Below are 27,894 nucleotides of genomic sequence, written 5' to 3' on the forward strand. Positions count from 1 at the left end.
CCATGGGGCCACTCAGTGACCGGGGACCTGGGATATGGTCCCTGCACATGAGAGCTGCTGCATCTCCAGATGCTAACAGGGAACTACCACCCCCTCCCACCTCTGGGGAGGGCTGGGCTGGACTTGGTCTGTGAGAGGCCTGTAAACCCTCTCATCTCCCTGGGCCCTCCTCCCTCAGGCCTCCTCCTCACACAGGCCCTTCTCCCCAGGACCACTGGAACCCCTCTGAAGGCAGCCAATGAGATGAGGCTATAATTTAAAAATACATTTATTTAGTGTTTCCATTTGTTTCTGTTCTGTTACACAAGGCCATTAAATAAATACATTCTCCAAGTCACTCGAGTACACACCTACTCGCTATACAGATGAGGTAGAGAAATCAACAGGCTCACACAAGACTTCTCTCGTGTGTGAATGCCCCTCTCCTCCCGCCCGCCTGGACCTGGCCTAACCAAGCTCGGAGTCACGTCTGTGCATGCTGAGAAGAGAGCAGGTGGCCGGGACCTGCCTGGCCCTCAGCATGGCTCTGCCCCTGCGGCCCTGGGGGGGTCGGGGGATCTGGTCGGGGGATGTTTTCTTTTAGAGATCCTCGGCTGCACAGAGAGAAGCACGTTAATGAGAGGCTCCGTCAGCGGGAGTTGTTTCTTTGCTTAGCAAGACATTCTGATATATATTTATGTATAAACAAACCAGCCAGCAGACGTTTTCAATCTGCCTTGTTTAAAAAAATACTTTTCTTAATATTTATGACATAGAGCTAAATGTGGTATTTGATTAAAAAAAATCCTTCCTCTGACTTGCCGCCTTTCCAGACCCAGTAGTGACCGAGCTACAGTCTTGTCATAGAAGCATGGCCAGGTCTGCCTGCTCCAGGCCCCAGCAGGTGGGAATGCTTGGGGACAACTGGGATGCACCCCAGCCTATCCTCACCCTCTCCAGCCAGGCGTGAAGGAGACTGAGGGGCAGACCCACATCATCCACTGTCCCCTCCCAGGGGACATGCCTTGGCTGCACCACTCTGTCAGCATGCACTTATTCATGGGGACGTTCTCTGAACCACAGGAGAATAAACTTTACTATTTACACTATAAAACAGGGACAAAGAGACCCACATCCACATAAATAGGTTTTCTTTTAAAAACACAGTCCCCAGGGTTCCTGAAGCCCCCCCTGGACTCCGAGGAATCCCTTCACTCAGTAGTTCCCGTGTCCACGCTGCCACCCAGCTCTGTGCTTGCCCAAACCCCAGCGCACACCCTCAGAGCACAGTCATAGAGCTGAGCACGATGGGCCCAGGGCTGGAGGCCCCACCAACATGGGAAGTAGAGCTCCACACCTAGGAAGGGCACAGGGCAGAGGCCACACCCCAACCAAGCACTGACCACAACCCAACACAGTGTGCATGATCACACACACCACACACATGCAGACACGCTTACGCACATGTGTGCACACACACACGTATGTTCACACAAAGCACAGACACCACACATGCACAAACATGTGCACATGGCCACACACACACATGCATCCGTGTACATACATGCACACCCATGCACAGATGTGCTCACATTCTCATGCGTGAACACACACCACATGCAGATACATACACGTGCTCACACACAAGCACGCACATGCACTTATGCATACACACATCACATACACACATATACACTCATGCATGCACACAATCAAACATGCTCATGCACACACACCACACGCTCATGCATGCATACACACATGCACACATGTGTGCACACACCCTCAAACCAAATCAGGTCAGTGCTGGCCATCCTTTTCCCTTCCCTGCAAAATCAACAGCATGGCCAAGGAGAACAGCCTTCCACTTGCCACATCCTAACCTAGACTCTCTCCACCCATGTCTGTCCCCACCCTGCCTCCCCCACAGTGACAGAGAGCAAGCTGTGCCTTCCTCATGAAATGAACCTCCAAGGGGCTGGCCCTGCCCCTCTGCCCATGCCCACCTCTGGGGGAGAACAGGCCACCTTCTGCCACCCCCAGCCCCAGAATCTGCATTGAGGAGGCTAGAGTGTGGAGCCATGTGCCCGCAGGGTGCAGAGCAGGGCCCGTCCACTTCCCAGGTCAGCCTTGCTATGGGTAGCCGACCTGGACCATGGGACCTGGCTTCCAGAAACCCTGAGGGTGGTGGCCAGACACAGCCTGCTTTACTTCTTCAAAAACAACGACAGCATGTCTCTCTGGATGTAGTGGTTTCAAACGACAAAGCAGATCAGGCGAACAGTTTCGGAGGGGGCGTGGAGGGGAGGGAGAAAGGGGCCCCTCCAGGCCAGGCTCTGCTGAGAGGGGGAGAAGCCACAGCCTGGGAGACTGCAGGGATGGAGAAAATAATAATTATATATTAGTTAAATAAAAATAACTTAAAAGTCACTGATATCACTCCAAAGAGAAGTGCTCGACGTCAGAGGGGCCGGCAGTAGAAGCCCCGCACCTGGGCAGCCAGGCATCTGCTCTCTGCCCTAGTGGTTTGACTCTAAGCCAGTGCTGGTGCAGGACAGGCCACAGGCAGCTCACACAGAGGCCATGTGGTCACGGAGGTGTGCCCGCTGCTCCTCGGAGGGCACCCGGCGCGGGAGGGGCACCTGGCGACTCAGGGGGACACAGCTTGGAAAGCATCTGTGCAAAGCTCTCAGGTCATGGGGAGGGACAAACACAGGGGAGGCAGAGGTCAGACTGGGCCTTTGAGATGGGGAGATAAAAGGGCAGAGATGGCCAGCAAAGCCAACTCCCTGGCCTCTGCCCCTGCCTTGTAACCAAGTACACTGGGGGCGCCCGGGTCAAGGACTCAGCTCCTGCAGGTCTAGACCTCTCACATGGCACACACCACCTGTACCCCTGCGACAGCCTGGCCAGGCCCAGGGGCTCAGCCCCTGCAGGTGTACACCCCTCACATGGCACACACTGCCTGCACCCCTGCAGCAGCCTGGCCAGGCACAGGGGCTCAGCCCTTGCAGGTGTAGACTTCCTCGCGCTGGGTGCACTGCCTGCACTCCACATAGCAGCACCAGCGCACCTGGCACTGGCAAGGCCGGGTCACCACCCGACTCTGTGTGTTGTGACCACGCCCGCAGCAGATACTCTCGCAGTTCTTCTCACGGTGGCACCTGCGGCCGGCAGTGCCTGGGGAGAAGCGGCCGGCCAAGCAGAAGCTGGGTGAGTCGTCCAGGTGCACTAGCTCCGGTGTGCGGGGCAGCAGGTCGCCACCACCCGTCCCTGTGGCCCGGCCCCGCGGTGGTGAGATGGCGCCGGCCTCGCCGGTGGCCTCATTGGTGGTGCTGCCCACCTTGAGCGCTGTCTCGTACTTGTGCTTCAGGCGCTTGCCCACCTCATGGAAAGGCGCCAGCTGCCGCCAGCACGTCCGCACGGTGCACGAGCCTGACACGCCGTGGCACTTGCATGTGGTCTCCACCCCAGCCTTGATCACCTGGGAGGGAGGTGGGCATAAGGGCCACTCTGAGCAGACTGGAGACCAGTCCCCAAGGACAACCCTCAGAGGGGCTGGAACTGCCATTCACCCCAGGGCCAGACCTCATGGCCCCCCAGACCCAGGCCCAGGCAAAGGGGGTCACCACTGCTCATTACCCAGGCTCCCTGGTACCCACACATGTCCCTCCCTCTCCAAGCCATGAACCACCCAGGACAGAAACCCCATAGCCAGCACCACACCTTCAGAGTGGCCACTGCAGCACCCTGAACCCACCTCCTGCACCATCATGGTCCTCCCTTCCCATCCCTGCGTCCCAGGCTGCCCTCTGCAAGGCAGGGCACACCTCCCCACTAGCCCCCCTGTTAGCACCCCCCAGGACCACACAGTCTGTCCTCAGCAGTCTGCTCCTTGAAAAAGTAAGGACAAGCAAGTTAGCTTGCCTAGTGGACAGAACTGGCCATGCCCCTGCCTGAGCATAGGGATCAGATGCTACTGCCTGTGCAGGCACCATCCCCCACCCTGCTACTTGGAAAGTGGGAGAAAGCCTCCAGAGAGGTCCAGGTGGGAGGGGGCTGCACCCACCGCACACATGCAGGCAGGAGCAGGCATGGCCCAGCACCAACACTCCGCTTGGGATCTGGGAAGCTGCCTAAGACCCAGGCTGGGCCCTTCCCCTCCCAGGACTTGGGTCCAACCTGCAAAGCCGTGGAGTCAGCCCAGCTGTCCCACGGGGCCTCCTGCCTGACTTTCCACACTGGGGTCCCTAGAGGGACACGGGGAAGAAGAACGGCAGGGGAAGGGGAGGTCCCTCTCCCAGTGGGCCCCAAGCCAGGCCTGAGCTCCCACACTGCCCCCAGGGAGAGTCGGCTCAAGGGGGATTAAGAAACATAGCTGCCCTCCAGCCAGGCAACAGAAGAGTCACATTTAATGATACTTTGCTGAGAAACCCGGACAAATTTAATTAAAACGAGGCTTACCCAGGACCAGTGGAGCTAATGGAGCACTTTCATATTCTGACTTTTCATTAATAGCTTACAAAAGGGCGAGTGCAGAGGAAAAGAAAGGGCCTCCCATGGGGGATTTAATCAGCCTGCACCCCTCCCCAGAGGGTGGAAGGAGAGGCAGAGCTCCTGTGGAATAGGGGGAAATTGATTCTTTAATAAGCCCACACCTCAGAACTCTGGCTTCTCAATAAAGAGGGGCTCAGAGTGAGGCTGGCATTAATTACCTCACGCCCCCCTCCAGCCCCCAGGCTGGGGCTCCATATCCCAAGGGCTGCCCAGCAAGCGCGCAGATCCCCCTCCCAGTCCCTGACTATCCCACAGCTCAGGCTGAGCCTTGGGAGGCGTTTGACTGGCCAGGTTGTGCAGGGACTAAGAGGGTGGGGTGTTCTGTCCACGGTGAAGGTGGCGGGACCCGATGCCTCCTCCAGTGGCGTGGGGGTGGGTAGAGAGTGGCTGCGGAGCCAGGTCCCCCCAGGTCCAGCCATGCCTGCAGCCAGCAGCTCCCAGAAGGGCCCAGCAAGAGAGCTGAAACAGTCCTTTTCACCTTGAGTCTTTTGTTTCAAGTTTCCTCGGAACAGTCCTGGCCACAGACAGGGTCCCTGAGGTAGCAGCCGCCTCCCCAGCTTGAGCCAGCCACACCCCCAGCTTTTCCCCGGGACCCCTGGACCACACACTTACCCGTTTGCTGTCCACCTAGGTCCCTGGTGACAGGACCACCCACCCCTCAGCCCTGGCAGGTAGGGACCAGTCCATTGTCTTCCTGGTTAGATGGTGCCCAGCAGGGAGACCCTCCCTGTGGCCTTGACCAGCCAGGACCCACCTGCCTGTTCACCAGCCAGCAGCAAGTAGGCCTTCTGGTTCCACCCAACCATGGGAGACCACGGGGCACCCCCTCCATGGAGTTCCCCACCATAACAACTAGTATCCCTGCCCATCCAGTAAGTAATGAGCCTTATAAGCAGAAGGACTGGAGGCCCTGGCTGTCACCAGTGGCTGGAACAGAGCCCCAGAGGCAGCCGACTTCACCTCCTCCCAGACCTCTCCACCACCAATGCCCCTCCCTCAGCCCCTGCACCCCAGCCCTTAAACACATATGCACCCTGCCCACCCCTCTGCACTTTCCCGCCCTGCTCCCCAACTCACGCCACCTGCAACCCCACACCCACCCCATGCCCTGCCCTGTGCCCTGTGCGCCCCCCACCCTGCACCGTTTCCCACTCCGCACCCCACCCCGCTTGCCTTCACACCCACGAGGTTGTTGTGGAAATCCACACGGGCTCGCAGATCCTTGCTAGACCGCCGACCCAGGAACTCCTTGACGAACTTGCTGCTGTACTTGAGATTGTCCCCGCAGCCACCCCACTGCCAGGCCTCTCGGTTCTCCAAGTCAGGGGCCTCATCACAAGTGCAGCGCTCCATGCGGCCTGCACTGCACGCCTTGGCCAGTGCATGCGTCAGGCCAGCAGAGGAGATGGCGTAAAGGAAGGCTGTCTCCTTGAAGCCTGGGGTGGTGGGGGCAGGGGCAGGTCAGCAGGCCACAGCGGCCCCCGTCTCACTCAGGTGCAGCCAAATCATGGCATCCCCAGGCACACATTCCATATAGAGCAGGGTCTGCGGGAAGGATCCTTCCTGGTGTGTTCCATGCAGGGAGGGGCATACCTGCCTGGGCTGCCATGTGCACCTGGGGACAGGAGGTGCTCCCTTGTGCCCCAGACATAGGACTGGTCAGGGGCAGGAGAGAACCCAGAGTGTACTGGGCCACAGGTGTGCCCAGCAATCGCAGACCCTATCCATCTGGGTCTCCAACCTACTAGACTGGCCAGGGCCCTCTGTGAGCCTTGCCATGCCCTGGGCCTCAGGTCCCTAGTTTTTTGTTTTTTTTTTTTAACATCTTTATTGGAGTATAATTGCTTTACAATGGTGTGTTAGTTTCTGCTTTATAACAAAGTGAATCAGCTATACATATACATATATCCCCATATCTCCTCCCTCTTGCATCTCCCTCCCTCCCACCCTCCCTATCCCACCCCTCTAGGTGGTCACAAAGCACCGAGCTGATCTCCCCGTGCTATGCGGCTGCTTCCCACTAGCTATCTATTTTACATTTAGTAGTGTATATATGTCCATGCCACTCTCTCACTTCGTCCCAGCTTACCCTTCCCCCGTGTCCCCTAGTTTTTAAAACAACGCTGTTGAGAGACTCAGATGAGAGTCCCCCTCGGCACCCTCATGCAGACGGAGACACAAGAGAGGAGGCTCCGTGCTCTGGGCTGGGGCACCAGCTGGACCCCTGCTCCTGTGCCCAGGCACTGGGCCTCAGCCACTGCCATGTGGCAAGAGCCATCAGAGCTGCCTCAGGCCTTGTCACAGCTGACCACATGTGCCTTGTGCCACCAGCAACTGTTCCATGCAGGTGTGAGAAGGGACCGGGCATGGGGGAGAGGGCAGGAGGAAGGGGAAGGGGGGATCAGGGGGGTCAGATCCCACCCACCGCCCAGTCACCTGGAACTCAGCTGAGGTGATGCACTAGGGGCGCACACCAGGGCTAGGAGGTCCTGCCTCCCTGCTCCGGCCCACTGTCCCAGCACACTCACCTCGCTTGAGCAGACTGGCCCGGTAGCGACCCTCCAACGTACAGTTCCAGCGCTCAAACCGGAACTGGTACTGGCACTCGAGAGCACTCATGCTGACCGCTTCCACCAGCGTCTCAGCCACACCGGGGTCCCGGCGGCACATGCGCCGCTGCTTGCGCTCCAGCTTCAGCCGGTCGCAGGCCTTGTAGTGTGCCTGGGCAGCTGCTTCCGGCTCCAGGGTCAGCGGGAGGATGGTCAGGGGCTCACTGCCCGTCAGCCTGGGCACAGAGAGGCCAGAGTGAGCCCTGCCCCAGAGGCAGAAGGTGGGCGCTGGGCGAGGGCTGCAGATGCTGGGGCAGTGGAAGAACCTGCTCGGCCGGAAAGCATGGTGGCAACTGGATAAGAGCCCCAGTGGGCCCACCTGGGGGACAGAAGGGGCAGCAGGCCCAGGGACAGGTACAGAAGGGCCACAGAGAACCTGGCAGGGGAGGGGTGGTGAGAAGGTCGTGGGACCCTTGCCCATCAGGCGTCCTCTCTACACCCGCTTGCCCCCATATCCACTCACGCCCTGCCCTGCCAACTGCTTGTGGACCCCTGCCTGGCCCCCTGCATGCCCTGGGTTCTCACACTGGCTGCCCAGTGAGCATAACTCAGGTACCCACATGGATGCTGACCACTCCCCAACAAGTCCCTTCAGGGAGTCACACCCCAGCTGACACCAGCCTCACTGCCCAGGTCTGATGACAGGGGAAGGAACACACAGCTAGAAACTCATACACACACACCTGGGAAGACTGCCCAGCCCAGGGTATTGGCCAAGGGCATACAACCAAGGCAGGGAGCGGGCACAGTTGCCTCAGGCCACATGAGATGTAAATCTACCGTACCCTCCCCGACCCACTCCCATGTCTGCTTACCCAGCTTGCTCTAGGACCCCCACACTCTGCCATCCCCAGCTAGGGGTGCCCCCCACAGCCCTGTGGTCCCTTGAGGATGGCCCTGGCTCACTCCCTGTCCTGCAGCCTGTGCAGATGGCCCCCATGGTTCCAATGGGGTCTCCTGGAATATGGGCACCAGAAGGGGTCTCCCAGCCCAGGACCCAGGTGCCACCCAGGAAGTGGGCTCCTGGTTCTTGTGCAACTCCACCCCTTCTCTTGGCTGAGCCAAGGCCCTGGCCTGGGTCCGTCTTCCTCTGTCTGGCCTGCCTGCCCTAACTCCTTACCAGCTGCTCCATCCAGGGACTGACTGGCTCTGGCCTTCTGCCTGCTCTGTGCTCAGAACCATGGGCCTCAGTGTCCCCAGACAGACAACTGCACATCTGGGCTCCAGGAACGTCCAAGCCCAGCCCCACCCAGACCTTCAGCCCTCAGGAGGGAGAGGTGCCCACCTGGACGTGAATGGGGCTCAGAGCCCACCACTAGAGCATCTTTAGAAACAAGCCCCAGCCCCCACCTCTCACCTCAGCCAACCCCAGGAACCAGGGGTATCAGGAGTTCACAGATACTGGAGCCCCACACCGTGCCCCATCCCATTTCTTGCTGTCCTTCCAAAGCCCCCTCAGGGGTACGGTGGCCACTGGGCTGACAAGGAGAGCTGCAGCTTTCTGCAGGGGAAGGGATGTGGGCAGGGCCTTCTAGAACCCCACCCTCTAACAGACTCCAGCAGTAATGCTGCAGGTTGAGGTTCCCATGGGGACAGCCTGGGGTACCCCATTTTGTAGCTGCATGCACACACACCCCAGCATGCCCTGCCCTGCCTAGGTGGAGAGGGGAGTCGCTGCATATCCACCCTGGTACGGGTGGGGCCCGTGCAAAGCAGAATCAGCCCTACCCTGAGGCCTCTGGACCCCGGTCCCTGAAGGAGTTGCCCCTGTCTCACCCTCGCTGATCAGCTCCCTGAGAACAACAAAGCAGGGTGCTGAGGCTCGGGAACCAGGCTGACAGGAGGCCCAGGCAGCATTGGGCAAGGAGGCTACCAGAACACCAGAGCTGACTGGACCACTACCCTCCACCTCTGCACACTTAGGTGCCGCATGAGTGAGGCCATGGTGGGCACCCTGAGAAGACCCACCCCAGGCCTTGGCCCTGCTCTCCACAGTGCTCAGAGCTAGTGTACCGGTGAGCTGTGGGAGAGCAGAGGTGGCAACTGCTCCCAACCCTGAGACCAAGGGTGTGAGTGAGCAGAGCCCACAGAGGCATCCCTGCCAGCTCAAGTCTGTGCAGACGTTGCTGAAAGACCCGTGTCCCTCTCCATAAGCAACACTCTGAATCAGGAGGCCCCTGGGTGTGCGGTGGGAGGTCAGCATGGGTGCTGGCTAGAGGAGAAGCTCCAAAGGTCCCTGAGACACGGACAGATCCTTTGTGGGCCACTGAGCAGTGGGGATGCAGAGGCAGTAAGACCTTCGGGGAGAAGACACATGAGCTTGGAGCTGGGACGATGCATTGGAGGGGTAGCAGCACACGGCAGCCCCAGTTACCTGCACCCCTTATCTAGCATTAGGACTTCATGCCTAAGGACATGGGGATGTGGCAGAGGCTGACGTCAGGGGGCAGTTTTGTGGACTTCCAGGCCCCTGCCTGAGGACAGCTGCTGCGCTGGGGCAGGGTGAGCAGGCAGGGGCCCGAGGACCCTGGGCTGGAGGCCGGAAGAGCCATACTCCTCACACAAAGACAGCTCACACAGTGGAGACTTGTCCCCAGACAGGAATGTCAACAGCTGTGCCCAGAACTGCGTGCCACATGGCTAAAGCACTGTAGCCTCCAACCAGCACATCCCCCAGGCAGGATTCAGATTAACCAAGCTCCCACCGCTGCCAAAACATTCCGGCATCCAAGAAGACCCCTACTGTAAGGCCATCCTGGGGGGACCTGGGGCCAGGCTGGAAACGGACGAGGAGCGGGAGATAAATGGCAGGTGATGCTGCCTTCCAGTCTTCCAGGAGGCATTGGGGGTGCCTGTGTCCAAATTCTGCACATGGGCACTGAGGACAGGGCCCCCCCACCTGGTGCCAGCCTGTGTCCACACTGCACATGAGGAGCTAATTCAGGGGTCCCCCACACCCAGGGCCAGTCTACATAGCTATAGGTAGTTTCACTCCCACCTGGCCTCAGCATGTCTACCAGGGTATCAGAGGCAGCTCCATAAACACAGCCACAGGCAAGCTGACACTCTCCTGAGGCCAGGTGGGGTCTACATCTGTTCTGGGCAGAAGGATGTTGAGGAAGGGTCAGCTCAAGTCCAGGAATGACCATCTGAAAATCGTGTGGCCACATGGCTGAGGCCTGAGGCCCAAGGGCCAGGCCTTTCCCCTGAGCCATCACCCAGCTCCCATGGTAGGCATGAGGCTGAAACCCAAGGGGGCAGCACTGCTCTACCCTCCGGCGTCCCTCATCCCAAGGTGGCACGTCCCCACCTCCCTTTTACGGGGGCCCAGCTGGCCCCTGCCCAGGCCCCCTTAACAGTCAGTGTGGACTCAGTGCAGCCAGCCTGTGAACTTATGGCCTGGAGTGCAGCAACAGAGGACAAACCCTCACGGAGGTGCAGGGGTGAGACAATGCATGGGGTACAGGGAAGAGGGTGGCCGTCAGGTGGGTCCGGGCTCAGTGCAGAAGGTCCCAGGGACAAGAGGCAGAAACGACAACACAACGAGGAACCCACAGAAGTGCTGGAGGAAAGATGAGAGGTTCATAAAACATTCTTAGAATCAGGGAGGCTTTTGTCAGAGTGACTCAGAATCCAAAATGCCTTTAAAATTTAATAAATTAGACTATCTAAATGTACAAGAATCTCTGCACAGCAAAAAGTAGCATAGAACCCCAAGACCAACAGAGGAAATGCTGCAATTCAGATCCCAGGCCAAGGACCAAGTTTCTTTGCTTGTGTGTGGGCATGTGCATGTGGGCACATGCGCATGTGTTGCATGTACATATGTGGACACAGGCGTATCTTTTCCTCTAGATCAATAACAAAGGAATCAACTGTTAATTGGATACAGGATATGAACATACAGTTCAAGGGAAGAGAATATAGCTGGCTGTTAAAAACTTATTTGCATTTCACTCAAAAAAATGCAAAATAAAACTATATTGAGGGCTTCCCTGGTGGCGCAGTGGTTGAGAGTCCGCCTGCCGATGCGGGGGACACAGGTTCACGCCCCAGTCCAGAAAGATCCCACATGCCGCGGAGGGGCTAGGCCCGTGAGCCATGGCTGCTGAGCCTGTGGGTCCTGAGCCTGTGCTCCACAACGGGAGAGGCCACAGCAGTGAGAGGCCTGCATACAGCAAAAACAAAAAAAAAAAAACTATATTGATAGGTTATTTTTCATTCATCAGAGGAGTACAAATCAATGTCTGATAGGATTATTGTCAAGGACACAGGGAAGGAGGTGTTCCTCCTTGGCTGGAACTCTGGACTGACATATCTATAAAAATTCACCCACCAATTCTCTTTCTAGAAATACAGACTACAGATATGTTATCTTAAAACATATAAGCAAAAAAAAAAAATTTAATGTCAGCAAGAAACAACGTACAAGCGTATGTCACTCACATGTTACCCAATGCAATGCTGTCATGCAAAAACACTGGAAGCACTGTTTGGTATTCAAAAAGACTGGAGATTGGCTGAATAAATGGGCTCCATCCACTCCAGTATTCAGCAGGCCTCAGAAAAGCCGCAGCCCACCTGCTGTGTACACTCAGTGCAAGGCACAGGCCTACCTCTGCAGAGTACCTGCGTGCACACCTGTGGGTGCACGGGGCAACCCAGGATAAAGGGCAGCCTGGGGCAGAGGAAACACGTTCTTCTCCCTTATGGCGTGTGAGCCACTCACACGTTGTCCCATGCACATGTGGCCCATTCAAAATGACAAAGTTCAACATACAGCCAGTGGCATGGAGAAGTCCCTCACAGGCCCTCAGCCCTGTATGACAACCTGGAGCAATGAGCCTCTGCCCACACAGCCTATCTCCAGGGGCCGCGCCTTCCAGCCTACAAAGTGCCCAGGCCACCCGGCACAGCACAGTCCCTCCAACCGCCCAGCTGCCCACACCAGTGCACCTGCCACTGTGCTCAACACAGCTGCCCCTCCCTCTCTGTGGGCATCTGGTCTGAGACAGGTGGGTCGATGGGCACATAAGCCTGCCCAGGAAGCCCATGGAGGACTTGAGTCCAGGTTGGCTGCCCTTGCTCCACCTGGCTGTCCTCTCCCAGCGCCGGACCCATTTCCTGGGAAGAAACGAGACCTAAATGTTGGTCTGGCACTTTACAACACTCAGGTATCTTCAAAAGATATAATACACACATGGAAGTGAGCAGCACAACTGGGAAACACAGCTCTCACCCAGCTCAAGAAACAGCCTTGTGCCCAGGCACTCTCAACTGCCACCACTAATGTCATAAACAATCTCCTAAACATCCTCCAAAAGCTTCCCCATCTTGCTGTGCCCATCCAGCTCTCCATCCAGCTGACACCAACATCTGCCCATGAAGTATGGTGGGGCCAGCATCCCTCCCTCAGGATCCCAAAGGTTCCATCTCCTCGCTGCTCTGTGATGTCACAGCAGCCTCACATGTGGCTCATTTCCAGGCTCCACCCTGGGCTAGTGTCCCGAGCTCCTGACGTTTTACTGGGATTCCGTCAGGAGCTCCTTCCAACAGATTCCAAGGGCACATGTTGGCTCTGCATTTGCACACACGTGACAGGGTTTGCTGGGGTGGTCATGACTGCTCTGTGCAATTTTTTAAAATAAATTTATTTATATATTTTTGGCTGCATTGGGTCTTCTTTGCAGTGTGCGGGCTTTCTCTAGTTGTGGCGAGCGGGGCTTCTCATTGTGATGGCTTCTCTTGTTGCAGAGCACGGGCTCTAGGTGTGTGGGCTCAGTAGTTGTGGTGCACAGGCTTAGTTGCTCTGCAGCATGTGGGATCTTCCCGGACCAGGGATCGAACCCGTGACCCCTGCATTGGCAGACAGATGCTTAACCACTGCGCCACCAGGGAAGTCCCCTGTGTGTGCAATTTTGAATCTCTCCATTGGTGAGAACAGCATCTCTCTCCATTTACTCAGGATTCCTTCCTGCCTCTCTCTGAAGTCTTACACGTTCCCCCACTGAAGTCTGAAGTCTTACAGCCTCCCACAGGGCTGGCCTGTATTAGAGTCAGTCTGTGTTCCAGAGTGATAGTGTATAAAAATAAAATAACTTTATAAAGTCAGTCTTCCCTCTGTTGCTGACCTACAAAAATCCAAATGACCCTATGCTGATTTAGTATTTGGTGACCTTGCTATGTGTTGTAATTCATCTCTGATGATTTTCAGATGCTCTGTGTACAATCATGCAGTCTGCAGAGACACCAGTCTATTTTCTTACTATGTGATTCTTCCTGCCTTGCTACACTGGCTAGGGCCATCAGCATAATCGTGCAGAATCTGCCAGCTACCCTCTGGGACCCAGCCTCCTGACCCCCAGCTCCACAGCCACCAGCCAGCACAGAGCTGTCCAGTGCCCTTGCCAGCACGTGTGGCCATGAAGTGAAGGAGAGAACTGTGGGCACAACCACCAGAAAGTGGGGACCCTCATCCTTGCTCATCTCTGCTACCCAGACCCACCCCTCCAGACGCAAGGGCGCCCTAAAGACTGGCACTACAAGGCCAGAGACCAGGAGTCAATGCACTCACAGAGCCAGAACGTGATTGCTACATGAGAGAAATGACTCCCATCATGCTTGAGGGTCTGTTAAGACAATTGGCATCACCCAGATTTAGACAACGGTGACGACAGGCATCCCTGTCTGACTCTTGGTCTTAAAAGGGAAGCTTTTGCCATTTCACCGTTAAGCATGAGGTTTGCTGTGTGTTTTTCTGGACACCCTGTATCAAGTTAAAGAAGTTCCCTTCTGCTTTTAGTTTGCTATGAATGTTTTTAAAATCACAAATGGATGTTGAACTTTATCAAATGTCATCCCTGCATCTTTTGATGTGTGATTTTTCTCCTTTAATCTGCTAAATTGAGGAATTTCACTAATTGATTTTTCTAATGTTAGACATTAAGCATTCCTGGAATAAACCCAGTTGGCCACAATGGGTTTTATCCTTTCTCTGTTTTGCTGATGTAACTTGATGATGTTTTGTCTAGGATGTTTGCATCCGTGCTTGTAATTTTCTTCTCCCATGCTCTTCCTGCTGAGTTTCAGTGCCTTAGCAGGAGTTTTTTGTTTTGTTTTGTTTTTTTAAATTTCCTAGAAGAGTTGTGTCAGATTAGAATCGTGTCTTCTTGACTGTTTGGTGGAACTTGCCATGAAGCCATGCAGGCTGACCTTTTCTTGGTGGAAACATTTCCTTTCTGGTCCAATTTTTTTCTTTTCTTTTAGAACACCTTTATATATTAAGATATAATTCACTTACCATAAAATTTGCCCATTTAAAGTATATAATTCAGCATTTTGTAGTATATTTGCAGATATGTGCAAACACCACCACAGTCAATTTTAGGATATTTTCATCACTTCAAAAAGAAACTACATAGCGTACTCTTTAGCTATTACCTCCCTATTCCCCTCCCCCGACTCCTGGCAACCACTAATCTACCTTCTGCCTCTGGGGGTCTGCCTGATCTGGACATCTCCTATAAAAGGAATCAAACAACGTGTGGCCTTTTCTTACTGGCTTCTTTCAATTAGCACAATGTTTTCAAGGTCCCTCCATGTGGTAGCATGTAATAATATCCCACTGTATGGATATACCACATTCTATTTTTCTACTCCTCAGGTGATGGACGTTTGAGCTGTTCAATCTTTTTATTTATTTATTTTTTGGCCGCGTCCTGCGGCATGAGGGATCTTAGTTCTCTGACCAGGGATGGAACCCGCACCCTTGGCATTGGGAGCGCAGAGTCTTAACCACTGGACTGCCAGGGAAGTCCCTGAGTTGTTCACTCTTCAGCTATTGTTCATAATGCCACTATGACCACTCATGTACACATATTTTTGTGAACATATGTTTTCATTTCTCATGGGTATATACCCAGGAGTGGAACTGCTAGGTCATAGAGGAATTCCATATGTAATTGTTTGAGAAACTGTCAGATTGTTTGCCACAGTGACTATACCACTTTACATTCCCAATGACCCAATTTCTTTGCTTACTATAGTGTTAGTCAATATTTCTATATCTTGAATCTGTTTCTGTTACTTTTTTGGTTTTCTCCATTTCCTCTGAATTTGCAGATTTATCAGCATGGAACTGTTCATTACATTCCCTTGTTTTTGTTTGCAGAATCTGTGATGATGTTCCCCGTAGCTGGACACTAGCACTCTGAGCCTCCTCTTCACTGGGTTAGTCTCCTCAGGTGTTTCTAAGACCTTCCCAGAGAGGGATCTGTTCATCTCTAATGCACGTTTTTTTGTTGATTTCTGCACTACTTCTACTTTCTTTCGGTTTACCTTACTTCTCTTCCTCACTTTTGCGATGGACACTTGCTGAGTGCTTTCAAGTGTCTCTCCACTTCTAAAATATGCATTTAAGCTACCACTGTGGCTGCTTCAGTCTCTCCGAAACTGCAGCCTCAGGGCACCAGACTGAGCCTGATACAGCCCCAGGTCGCTGACTAAAACAGTCACCGCTCAGATCACTGTGCTGAGTCTGAGTCTCTCTCTCCTCTCATTTCCCTCTTTACCTTATGGCCCATTGAGCTGGTGTGCTCTCTCTCCATCCTCTTATGTCCTCTATCCTTACATCGTGTGTCTCTCACCCAGAGCCTATAATTAGACTCAGGACGTGACCACAACCCCAATCACCTCAGCCTTATGCCTGGAACATTTCATCCACTGGGATCCTGGGGCCTCAGTTTATCCTTTCTGCTGGCCATGCCTCTTCTTTTTCTTTTCTCCTCTCCTGCCTTCTTTTGGGTTATTTTCATTATTCTCCTTTTCCTTTTGTTAATTTGAAGTCATATATTTCCATTATTTTCATGGTTACCCTCAAAATTACAACATGAGTCTATAAGTTACCCATGTTCAATGTTGGTCAATACCACCCCCTTCTCAGTAATATGAGGCCTGAGAACACAACCTTGCTGACTCCCTGGAATTATATGCTGTTGTGTATTTTAGTTCTACATTTAGGACCCAACAGGAAGTTGTTCAATGCTCCCTTATCCCCTCCTTCCCTGTGACCTTCTCCTTGCTGTTCACTCCTTTTTGTGTCCGGAACACAGCAGGGCCATTTCCCATGCCTAAGCTGCGGCGTCAACATTTCCTTCAGAGCAACTCTCAATTTGTCTGAAAATGTCTTTATTTCACCCTCATTTTACAGTAATCTTCACCGAGCGTAGAGTTCTTGGCTGGCAGTTATTTTCTTTTCATGCACCAAGGGGATGGTCCCACCACCTCCTGGCTTTGCTCTCAGTTCTGAACTTAGCTGTCAGCCTGACAATCCTTGGAAGGTAATCTGTATTTTGTTTTTTGGGATTGCTTTGGTGTTTTGCAGTTGCAATCTGTCATGTTCTGGCATGAACTTTTTTTTTTTTTTTCTGCTTAGAAAAACACTGGGCCTCTTGAATCTTCTTGATTGTTCTGATCAGTTTCAGAAAAACTCTCAGCCATTCTCTCCATGTATCACCCCATCAGTTCCTCTTCTCTTCTACCTCTGGGCCTCTGGTGGAGCATGTGGGACCTCCTCACTGTGTCCCCAGGTTTCTCACCCTCTCTGCTTTCTGTGTATCTGCCTTCCCATGCCACACTCTGTGTAATTTCTCTTGACCCATCTTACAGTTTGCTAATTCTCTTCAACTGTTTATAATCTGCTTTCAAATCAGTCTACTACTTAAAATTTTTCCCAGTTCTATTTGGTTTTTCCAAACTTGCTGGGTCAGTTTTTGTGGCTTCTCATTCCTTACAGATATCCCAAGCTTATCTTGCTCCTGCAAGCACAGTGAGAGTTGTTTTATTCAGTGTGGGATGCTCTGTTTACTGGTCTGCTGCCATCATTTCTGCAAGTCCTTTGGCTGCATTTCCCTGCACACCAAGCTATCTCTGACCATATGCTGGTCGCCGTATTTGAGAAACTGTTTGCAGGAATAATCTGAAGCACAGGATAAAGGTCCCCAAAATTCACAGCCACCTGGAACCTCAGAATGTGCCTCCTTTGGAATAAGGCTCTTTGCAGAAGTAATCAAGGTAAGGATCTTGAGACCAGATCATCCTGGATTAGGTCCCACATTGCTGAGGGCTCACCCCCCTGACGAGCTCTGCAGAGAGCACACTCCAGCCCTGGGGCAGCAGGAAAGAACCTAGGACAGACAGAGCCAAGTCTGGGGATGCCCAACCCCCTCTGTGGACCAGGCCTGAGGCTGTCATGCCTGACTGCTTGGGGACTATTAATGCAGCCCCTCTGAGCACCCAGCCAGTCACACATCCTCACATCTGCCCCAAGGACAGCCAGGTAGCGGGACGGGCATTGTCGGAAGAGGGTGGGTGCAGGTTTGGCCCACGCTGGTACTGGAGCCATCCTTGTCCCACATCACTCAGCCCCTAGAACGCCTCACCCCTTCTCACTCACAGTTGGGGTAGGGGAACAGATTTCGATTGCCCTTCCTCCTGCCTACAGGCCCAGCCACCACAAGGGCCACCCTGCCCACAAACCCAGCTCCCCGGGCATGGGGAGCTGAGACCCTGGGCTGGGCGGAAGGAGAAGAGGCCGGAGTTCCAGAAGCCACAGCGCCCTGCCAAGGAAACCTCAGCCCCACCAGACAGCGTTTAATTTCTGTGTGAATCAAATTCAAAACAAATTCCAGTGCTGAGAACTGGTTCTGAGATTAACCCTCCATCCTCCCGTGGCCTGCAGCCTCCCACCCAAGCAGGCGGGTGTGGGGTGGGCATAGACGCCACCAGAGCCTGGGGCTCCCTGAGAGCTCCACCATCACTTGGTGCCCTGCCGTGCCAAGGAGGAGGTGAGGGCCAAGGGATGGGGCTGAGCAGGGCGGGAGGGCAGCTCCCTGCATACAGGTCACACTGTGGCAGAGACCTTGTGTCTGTGACAGCTGTCACCTCCATCAGCTGTGAGAACTGCCAGGTCCCGACTTCTCCACCTCATGGGGCCCGAAGATTCCAGGGCACGAAGAGCTCTTGGTCAGTCCGCAGATCCATCACTGTCCAGGGGATTGCCTAGCTAAGGCCTGGCCACCCTGGGGGTCAGCTGGCAGACACAGGACTCAGCAAACTCCACTACACTGGGACCCACAGCACTGCCCACCAGGCCTGGCACCCCCAAGCCTACCAGAAAGGTCCTCATCCACACTAGGTCCCTGAAGCGAGCAGAACTCGTGGGACCCCCAGACTCTGAGGGCCACCAGCCAACTGCCCCCTTTCCAGAGGACGATGGAGCCCAGATTGGACAGTGGCATGCCGAAAGCCCCCAGGAAGGTGGCTGAGGCTGCATGGGACCCCCAGATTCACTGACTGCCGCAAGGAGAAGATAGGCTGCAGTGGCTTCATGGAGGAACCAGAGTGACCAGGCCACCTCTGTGCCCTGGTCACCACATCCCCAGGCCTCAGAGATGGCTGTGGACCCACGACGGGGCTGCCACAAAGGACAGGCAAGATGCAGGGCAGGTGGTCAGAGAGCCACCGGACCCCACCACCACCGCCGCCACTACCAGCATCACTTTGATATCTGGTTTCCTTCCTGGAGCTGGCCTCCCAGGGGCCTAGCACCATGCCAGACACAGATGGGGAACACTGGGACAGCCTCAATCAACACCCCACCCTGGGGTGGCCTGAGGCAGCCACTGCTGCTCCCTCTGTCCAAGAGGGAGCCAGGTCTGGTGTGCTCTGGTCTGGGAGCCCCTGGCAGCCTCTACTCTCGGGCCAGACCACTTCCCTGGCCACGTCTACCTCAGGTATCGCTAAGAAAAACAAACGCAGCTTGAGGCTTGCCTTTTTCCATTCCCTCGTCCGGCTGCCGGTCTCGAGGTGCAGGGCCTGCCAGCTGGGCGGCCGGGTTTCCTCCTGTGGCTAGGGGCACCAGGCCAGCCAGGAACCTCACTGGGAGGAGCAGGGGAGCATGGCGGGCTGTGCCCGCAGGTCACAGAGCCAGATGGGCAGCACACCACCCAGGTTGATACTGTCCTGAGTGGGGCTGCCCTCCTCTGGAGACCCTGGACCAGCCCACAGATGTCCGTTAATGATTAGTCCCTGCAGGAAAACAGGCTGGTCATCATCCAGCCCATGCTACCAAGCCCCACTCCAGAGGCCTGCTCAGACCTGCTATGCACCGTGGGCAGCCACCTGCTCCCACCTCCCCAACGCTCGCTCAGTGGGGTCCTCAACCCCCACCTCCCACCCTGGGAGCTCCAGCAGAGCCCTCTTCCCTCAGCACGGCACCACAGCAAAAACACCCGCAAAGCCTCTGTCCAACATCCAGGCCCCATTTTCTTGTGTCTGCTGCACCTGGCCCACCATCCGTGCGCTGGAAGGTGTAATGGCCCAGTCAGCAAGTGTGGGTGCAGCGTGGTGGAGGTTAGGGCCAGGGGTGAGCAGGGGGCTGGGCCACCTGGTGAACGAGCACCTCAGACCCCACACCAGGCTCCTGTGTGCAGAGCCAGGAAGCGGAGGGGCCCCCTCACAGGCCTCGGAAGAGCCAGCCCAGCGCAGTTTGGAAGAGACACCACAAGGGAACCTCCTGGCTTCCCCAGAGGTGAGCTACAGGTAAGGAGTGATACTTCTGGGCTATGCTCTGGCTTCCTGGAAGAGGCAACAGCTGAGGCAGACCCAGGAGGATGGGTAGCCCCATGAGGACAGTGGCCCTGTTCCCCACCCACCAGAGGCTGACCTTCAAGCAGGGACCTGGCCTCACCCACTTCCCAGACAACTGCGCCTCCTCTGAAACCTCCTGCAGTCTGCTGAGCCAGGGTGGGCACTGCAGGGGCACCCCCACCTCTGGGACAATACACAAAGGGAGCCGGGTGCCCCCCAGGCTGGGATTAAGGGGGCTGAGTGCCGGCCCTGCTGACAGGTGTCATTTTTCTACAGCCAGGAAAGCCAAGCCAGGCCCCTTATCAGCTCATCGCTCCTCCCCGAATTCAGGGCCCACAGCCCCCCGGGAGGAATCGTGTGTGTGCATTCTTTTCCAGGAGAAAAAATACCCACATACTTCTATTGTCCTCTATATCACAAGGCCCCTGGGGTGGGTGGTGGGCGCCACCCTCAGTCTGGGGCCACCCTGAGAGCCTGGGCAGGATCATGCTAGTGCCCATGGCTCTGGAGTCAGGTCCTGGACCACAGTGGCAAGGACGGGGGTGAGATTAGGCCAGCTGTCCTCCCGTCCAGACGGCCGCCGGCTGTGGCAGAACATCTGCTCACACAGCTGAGGGGAGCCAGATGGCGGCGGCTTCCTCCTCACCTCAGACCCCACCAAGAGGCCACCGGACTCCACAGCCTGTGTGCACGAGATTCCCAGCCCAGAGGCCCAGTCCTGGCCTGATGCTCCCACCTGCCTCTATCTGGTCTCTGTATTAGGGGGCCAGGGCAGGGCCCCCCCAGGAGCCTATGGAAGGGGACAATAGGCCAGGCAGGGGCCAACGGTTTGGGAGTCCACAGCCCCCCAAAGAAGACTGGCCAGGAGAAGGGGGGAGGCAGGAGGGACTCTGGAGACGAGAGATGCAAGGGGCAGTGAGCTCCCCAAGGGATCCCCTCTGCCTCCCCCGCCTGCTCTTTCCAACTGCCTCCCCATGTCTGCCCTGGACCCATAGGCTGGGAACCTGGAACACCTAGGTCCCTCTGCTGGCCACAGAGGTCCTGGACCATAGTCCAAGAAGAATCCCCCCTCCTTTGCAGGCAGGAAGCCCAGGCCCCTCCACACACCACCCCTCTATCCTCTCCTGTCCCTGGAGCTCCCTTCCCTGACCTGAAGCCCTCCCCACATCCCCAGGCACCTTCCCTCAGCCTGCTGCCCCTGCCCTGCATCCCTCGTCACCTGCTGTTCTGAGGTCTCACCCATAGGGCTTCCAAGGGGCCTCAGCAATCTCCCTGCCAGCCCCTCAGCTGCCCTGGACACTGTGGATAGGGCCCCATTGCCTGGGCCCTCCCCCACCTCAGCTGCCAGTGCAGGCCTACCCTCTCCTGACCCTCTGAAGCACACTGCTCTCCATGGCCTCTCCCTCAAACACCAGATCTGAGGCCTTGCAGGACTGTTTCGGGCATGTCTGTCCAGAGGTGGGTCTCCATGGGTAGCACCTGCCCTGTTGCCCAAACCCACGTGACTCCCCAGGCTCCTGCCTGCTTAGCTCACAGCACCACCACCCCTGGCCGGGGAATCCCCTGGGACACCTATCACTCTGTCAGCCCCTCCGTAGCCCCAGTGGACTCTGGGTCTCCCCAGCCTCTCTGTGAAAGGCTGACCTCCCCTACAGGTGAGCCCCAGCCCTCAGCCCCATACACAAGCCAACCAAGCCCCTGTCAGAGCTGTCTCGTTCTCTTAGCAGGGCTCCATCTTATCCCTTGCCCACTCACAGGCTCACCGTACAGCCTTGTCATTCTACCATTCTACCATTAGGCTCGCTCCTGCTGCCCAGGAAATCTTCCCTCCTTCTTCCTACTCTAGGGACCAGCTGGGAGCCCCTCCTCCAAGCAGCCAGCAGGCACGTGGCCACACAGGACCGCCAGCTGAGCCCCAGGCTCAGTATTCAGAGAAGCAGAGGAGATGCCCTCACCTCCTGGCGCTGGGCAGTCGACCCTCCCTGACCCACACTCAGAGCCCTCCCTCACCCTAATGACAGCAGCCCCTCTGGGGCAGACCTCGAGCACAGTGCCAGGGCCCCTAGCTAGCCCCAACCCCAGACCAGGCTCCAGCAAATGAACAGCCACCTGCACCCTGGCCCCCCACATAGTCCACTGGGGGCCAAGCAGGGGGAAGATCTGTTGTGAAGACCCATGGGTGCAGCCCCTGTATGAAGGGGTGAGAGCATGCCAGCTCACAGGTCAAGAAAACAGGTTTTCCTCAGTCCAAGAATAGATCTAGAACATTTAAAGAGCTCTTACAACTCAACAGAAAGACAAACAACTGAGCCAAAAAGTAGGTAAAGAAACTGAATAGACAGTTCCCCAAAATAAGACATTATAAATAGCCACTGTGCACATGAAAAGATGCTCAACATCACTAGTCATCAGGGAAATGTAAATCAAAACTACAACGAGACACCACCTCAAATCGACCAGGGTGGCCAGAATTTAAAAACAAACAAAAAAATATGTTTTCTTTAAAATCAGAGAATTAACAAGCATTGGCGAGGAGTGGAGAAATTGGAACCCTCGTGCATTACTGACGGGAATGTAAAATGATGCTGTGGAAAACAGTTTGGTGGCTTCTCAAAAGGTTAAACGTAGCATGACTATATGATCCAACAATTCTACTTCTAGGTATGTACCGAGAAAAACTGAAAACATACAGCCAAAAAAAAAACTTGTACACCAATTTTCACAGGAGCATTATCCACAATAGCCAAAAGGTTGAAACTACCCAAGTGTCTATCAACAGATGAATAGGTGGAAGAAAACTGCCCTATGTCCAGCTAGTCAAATATTATTTAGTCACAAAAAGGAATGATGTACTGATCCTTGCTACAAAGGTGAATAAATCGTGAAAACAGTATGCTCGGTGAAAAGAGCCAGACGCGAAAGGCCACGTATGGTATGATTCCATTTATATGAAATGTCCAGAACAGGCAAATCCACAGAAACAGAAAGTGGATTAGTGGTTGCCAGGGGCTGGGGGAGGGGGGGACGGGATATGAGGTTTCTGGGGTGATGAAAATGTTCTGGAATTAGATAGCGGTGCTGGCTGCACAGCCTTGTGGGTGTATTAAAAACCACTGAACTGTATACTTCAACTAAGTAAATTTACAGGATGTGAGTTACGTTTCAATAACAAAAAGACCTTTGGCCCTAAGGCCAATTGCCCTCCCCCATTTGCAATGGTCCAGAGCACCTCAGCTGCCTTTCAAACTGGCTCCCAGCACCCCTCATGGGGTAGGGAAGCCCTTAGTGTCACGCCTGGTGCTGCCTCTTCCATGCAGGCCTCCAGGCTACTTGGACCAGAGAGTTGGGAGGAGCCCAGACCTCACAGCAGTGCCCCACTCCCCCACATCACACTGCAAATGTTTCCTGTATAATGTGGAGTGCTGAAGCCAACACCATGAAAGAGCCTCAGGGCTCACCGTGCCCCTTCTTACTTCTATAGAAGATTAATCACGTTGGAAGCCTCAGGCCTCCGCTGGCCTGTGCAGCCCCTGGATGCCTGTCTAGCAGTTTCCCCAGGGGCCTCTGCAGGGGGCTGGCTCAGCACACACACAGGACCTCTAAGAAAGAGGCAGCAAGGTGCTGGGGAGCCCAGACCCTGCTCTGACAAGCACAGATTCCCCAAATCCCCAGATCCAGCCCCTGGCTCCAGGCTCAGAGGAGCACAAGGGTGGCTTGCCCCAGGGCCTGGGGCATCCCTTCCTGAGCAGGTTTCAGCACACAAGGCCCACCCTTTAGCTCTATATTCTCACCTGAGGATAACGCCAAGAGAGGAGCAAAGTATGGGAGAGCCCACCCAGATCTATGGGGTGGGGCAGGGGACTTGGTGGTTGGCAGCAGGGAGGGGTGTCCAAGTTTGTATCTCAAACTTGCCACAAGACCTTGGGACAGTCTCTTCCTCCTTAGAACCAGGCTCCACTTCCTTCCAAGAGAGCATCAGGCCAGCTGTCTAGGCCCCCAGAGCACAGACATCTCTGTAGCCCCAGGAGAACCAGATGGAAACACCACCTGCTAATCACACCAAAAAGAATGGTCAGGCCAGGGAGGAAGACAGGAGAGCCCCTTTCCTATGGCAGGCAGGTGACCTGGAGGGCCCTGCCTGGTGGCCAGAGGCTGAGCAGGACAGCAGGAGCAGGGCGGGTTGGGTTGCAGCCTGGGGGGGTGGGGGGGCGGGGCAGGGAGGGCTCCCACCACCCACGTGATCCTCCCCCAGGCCAGCCTCTCTGGGTTTCTGGGCTGTAACTGGAGCTGCCCTGCCTGTGAGCCTCTGTGCCAGGCAGAGCTTTCAGAGTGGGGGAAGGGAGAGGAGGGCTGGATCCCAGCTCCTTCCCCCTGTTCCCTCTGTACTTGGGGTGGGGAGGGAAGCCCCAGCACAAGGCACAGAGAGGCCCCCTGGCTCTGGCCCAGCCCTGCCTGGCCCTGCCTGCCTTGGGCCATCTCCTCCTCCCCCTCCCCTCTGGCTCCTGCCCCATTATTAAGCCAGGAGAAAGGGCCCCAGACCCAGGCTCAGCCAGTCACTGCTAGCCAGAGGCTGGGCCTCCATGCCTGGTGCTATCCTGAGTGGACTCCAGCACCAGGTCCCTTACCTTCTCTGCCTGTGGGGCTGGCACAGAGCCTGCCATCCTCCAGGACCTCCATCCACCAAGCTGAGTCTTGTCTCTCTTGTCTGGTGGCAGGGGGAGGGGGAAGTAGGGTGTACCCCCAGCAGAGGCAGCAGAACTGCTTTCTATGCTACCCACGGGGCAGGACTTGGGAAGCCTCACTTGAGGGGGCCTTTGGGATTAAAGAGCAGGGCCAGAAGGGCTAGCTGGAGAAGCCACAGGGGCTCCAAGCCCTCCTGACTTGCCACACAGCCACTGGCCACACTTCCCTGAAGGTACAAAGTGCAGAGAAAACACGGAGAAAAAGAGGGATGCTACAGGGGTTGGGATGGAGGGCAGGAGCCAGGACCCTGAACGCCACCCTGTGGGTCTGATCTTCCCAGAGAGAAAAGGCCAGCAGCAGGGAGACTCCAAGCAGAGCACAGCGTGGCGCAGACAAGCCTAGGGTGTGTCTGAAGCCTGGTGAGCAGACCCATGGCTAAGCCCGGACAGCGAGAAGGCACAGCTGGCTGACAGGCCATCGTGACTCACCGTGGACCTGCAGCCAGACAGCCAGCCTCTGACCCTCCCTCTGCCCGAGAGGGTGAGGCAAAGGCTGCACAGATGGCATGCAGGGGCGTGCCAGCCTCTGCACAGCCTGGGCCCCAGGCGGGCCAAACCCACAGCCACAGCTCTGGCTGCGGGGTGGGGTCTCCAGGGTAAGGAGACAGGGAGCTGACCCTGGAAGACAACCCAGGAAAAAAGAACAGGAGAAGGGGGAGGGGGGAGAAAAACACAAAGGGAAAGTTTCCCATGAAAATATTTTATTTTCTTTGAGAACAGGATACACCTGCAGGGCTTCTCGCCCAGTCGGCCTCTCCCCGCCCTGGCAGTGCCACATTTCTGGACCAACGGGGCCCTCTGCCGGCCAGGACGCTGCGCGCCGGCGCCTGGTCCAGGGGAGAGGGAACAGGTGACGACGGGTGGAGGGCGGCAGCCCGGGAACGGCCGCAGGGCACGCAGGACAGGGACTGGGCAGGACGCGAGGGTGGCCTCGGCTCCAGGAGTGGCACGGGGTAAGGAGGCGGGGAGACTGGGGAGATCCTGAGGGCTGCCCACACGATGCCACCCAGACCCCGGTGTGCCCATCTGCAGAGTACAGCGAGGGTCCCCAAAGCTCGCCCGTCTGGACATCCCAGATCTGGGAGCGAGGAACGAGGAAGGGCAGGAAGGGACGTCGGAGAGAGACGAGCCCAAACCACACTAACTGCTGCTGCGGAGAAGCGCGCAGGACAGCGACCCTGGAGGCGGCGGGAGGCAGCATTCACGGCTGGGCTGGGCCCTGCGCACCGGAGAGGTCCCACAGACGCGCTCCCGCGGGCCGGGGCCCGAGCGAACGTCAGAAGCAAAGCGCAAGAAAAATAAAATTCCTCCAGTCTGGAGTTTTTTTTTCCCTTTGGGGCTCAGAGCAAGGAACATCTGGATTTTGTACGTATTTTTTTGTTGTTGTTAAATTAACTTCTCGAGGAGAGAAAGGAGGGGGAAACTGCAAGGGGGGGTGGGTGTGCAGGGGCCAGGGAGGCTCCAGACGTTTGGCAAGAAATCCTGGCCTAAGGGAGCCGATAACCAGAGCTTGGTCCCGAAGCTCCAGGGAGCCTCACGCACGGCCGCGGGCGCGGCCGCAGCGACTACGGCTCCGGGGTCACGGAGGACCGGGGCCTCACGCCAGCCCGTCGGGTACGCCGGCCCCTCTCCGCGCTCCGCGCCACGGGGACACCGACTCGCGGACCCAGCGACGCGGGCTCCGCAAACAAACAGCTCCAGGCAACCCGGGGGCCCTCGCTCGCCCGGGCACCGCGCCCCGCGCACCTGGGTCGCCCCCGCCCTCGCGCCCGCGCCGGCCTCGGGCACGGCCCGCCCGCCCCGCCCGCCGGGCTGCCGAGGCACCTACCCGAAGTAGGCGGCCGAGGGGCGCAGCGCGGCGAGCAGCAGCGTCAGCGCGAAGGCCGCGGCCAGCCAGCGCGCCAGCAGGGGCCCATCCAGCATCTTGCCGCGCCGCGGCGGCTGACCATCGCGCTCCCGACCCCGCGCTGGGCGCCCCGCAGCCGCCGCCCTCTTATAGCGCCCGGAGCGCCAGGCCGGGGGCGGGGCGCCGGCCAGCTGGCCCGGCCCCGCCCGCGCCCGGGGAGGGGTCACGCCGGCGCCGGGGGCGGGCCGAAACCCGAGCCAGCGCCCCGCCCAGCCTCGTTGCTGCCCGGCCACTCGGGTCTCAGGGCGCGCCTCGCGCGTGGGAAGGGAGGCACGCGAGGGGGCGGGTGGGAACCGGGGCGGCCGGAAGGGGCGGGAGCGTGGCGGGGGCCGGGGGAAGGGAACGAGCCACAGGGCGGCTGTGGGGGTGGAGCCAAGACAGAGTGTTGGTGGCCTGGGGCAAGACGGCGGGGCCGGCGTTGGGCGGCTAGCCGGGTGGGAGCAAGCGGGTGGGAGCGTTGGGAGACCTGGGGGTGGGGGACTTGGGGCGGCCGTGGGGGCGGGGTGTGGCCTGGGGCGGGGCCAAGGCGGAGCTCTTGGCCGCGACGCAAGGGGTGGTGCCGCAGGGGACTCCGGTGTCAGTCCGGAGCTGGAGCGCGCGCGTCGGACCCCGGAGGAGTTTGCATGAAAGGGGAGACAAGCCAGCAGGTGATGCCCCTGCCTTTTGCGAAGACTGACAGTTCAGGAAGCGAGGCCAGAGGGGCTCTGCTCCCTGGTTTGTTGTCCTGGGAATGAGGCCGACCTGATGAGGGATGGTGCGGGCCGGGTCGCTCAACATTTTGGGACCTCTCTCTTCCTATCCTTAAATCAAGGGAGGTGAACTAGAGGCTGAGGTCACTGCCAGCGCTGATCCTCGGGTGACCTCCTTCTCAGAACCTCTGTACTGTGAGAACTGGACAAAGGGGTCTTGGCGCTGCTAGAGGCAAGAGGAGTTGCCAGGGACACGGAGGAGAGATGACGCAGAGCCACTGCTAAAGCAAGTCAGTGTCCGAGAACCGAAAACCAAAATTAAAACAGGTAACACGAATTACCAGACACAGGATGGGGTCAAGGAGAAACCTTAGAAACCCCTGAGCCAAGGGTTCTCCATGTCAACAGCCACAGACCAGGGAGGAGAGCACTGCTCTGGGGTCCAGGCTGTGGGATAAGTGTCCACGAAATGCCAGCCTTCGGATGACACTAGAGGCTCCACGAGCCCACTAGGCCAGGGCTGCCAGAGCCCTCAAGTCCTGGGCCTGAAGGGGAGAGCCCAGCTCCCTATCAGACATCTGTACTCAGAGTTGCTGCTTCTGGGCACAATGACCCAGAGTCTGGGGGTCTGAGCACCCCCCAAAGGCTGGGCTAGTGGGCTCTGAGGATCTACTGTTTTGTGACCTGTGTCAGGACAGTGCTGCGAGGCAAAACAGGAGGGCCAAAGATGTACCCTGACAGTGGCCCGAAGACCAGGACATATC

General features: G+C 56.7%; 1 protein-coding gene across 1 annotated transcript; it reads right to left on the reverse strand.

Annotated features, from left to right (window-relative positions):
• Nucleotides 1-283: 283 nt before the first annotated feature.
• On the reverse strand, nucleotides 284-26,540 carry WNT9A (Wnt family member 9A). The gene is made up of 4 exons (XM_029219049.1): nucleotides 26,364-26,540; nucleotides 7,065-7,321; nucleotides 5,710-5,972; nucleotides 284-3,463 (listed from the first exon to the last, which is right to left on the reverse strand). The coding sequence occupies exons 1-4, from the start codon at nucleotides 26,456-26,458 to the stop codon at nucleotides 2,981-2,983; spliced, it is 1,098 nt and encodes a 365-aa protein (XP_029074882.1). The 5' UTR covers nucleotides 26,459-26,540; the 3' UTR covers nucleotides 284-2,980.
• Nucleotides 26,541-27,894: the final 1,354 nt, after the last annotated feature.

Source organism: Monodon monoceros, unplaced genomic scaffold (assembly GCF_005190385.1).
Source record: "Monodon monoceros isolate NGI ecotype Baffin Bay Population unplaced genomic scaffold, NGI_Narwhal_1 Super_Scaffold_12, whole genome shotgun sequence".
Classification (NCBI taxonomy): Eukaryota; Metazoa; Chordata; class Mammalia; order Artiodactyla; family Monodontidae; genus Monodon; species Monodon monoceros.

Excerpts from the sequence above, each read along its gene's own strand:
- WNT9A (XM_029219049.1), bottom strand. The coding sequence starts at position 26,458 with ATGCTGGATGGGCCCCTGCTGGCGCGCTGGCTGGCCGCGGCCTTCGCG. Across the intron at positions 7,322-26,363 it reads CCCTCGGCCGCCTACTTCGG|GCTGACGGGCAGTGAGCCCC; the intron begins GTAGGTGCCTCG and ends CTCTGTGCCCAG. Across the intron at positions 5,973-7,064 it reads GGCCAGTCTGCTCAAGCGAG|GCTTCAAGGAGACAGCCTTC; the intron begins GTGAGTGTGCTG and ends CCACCACCCCAG.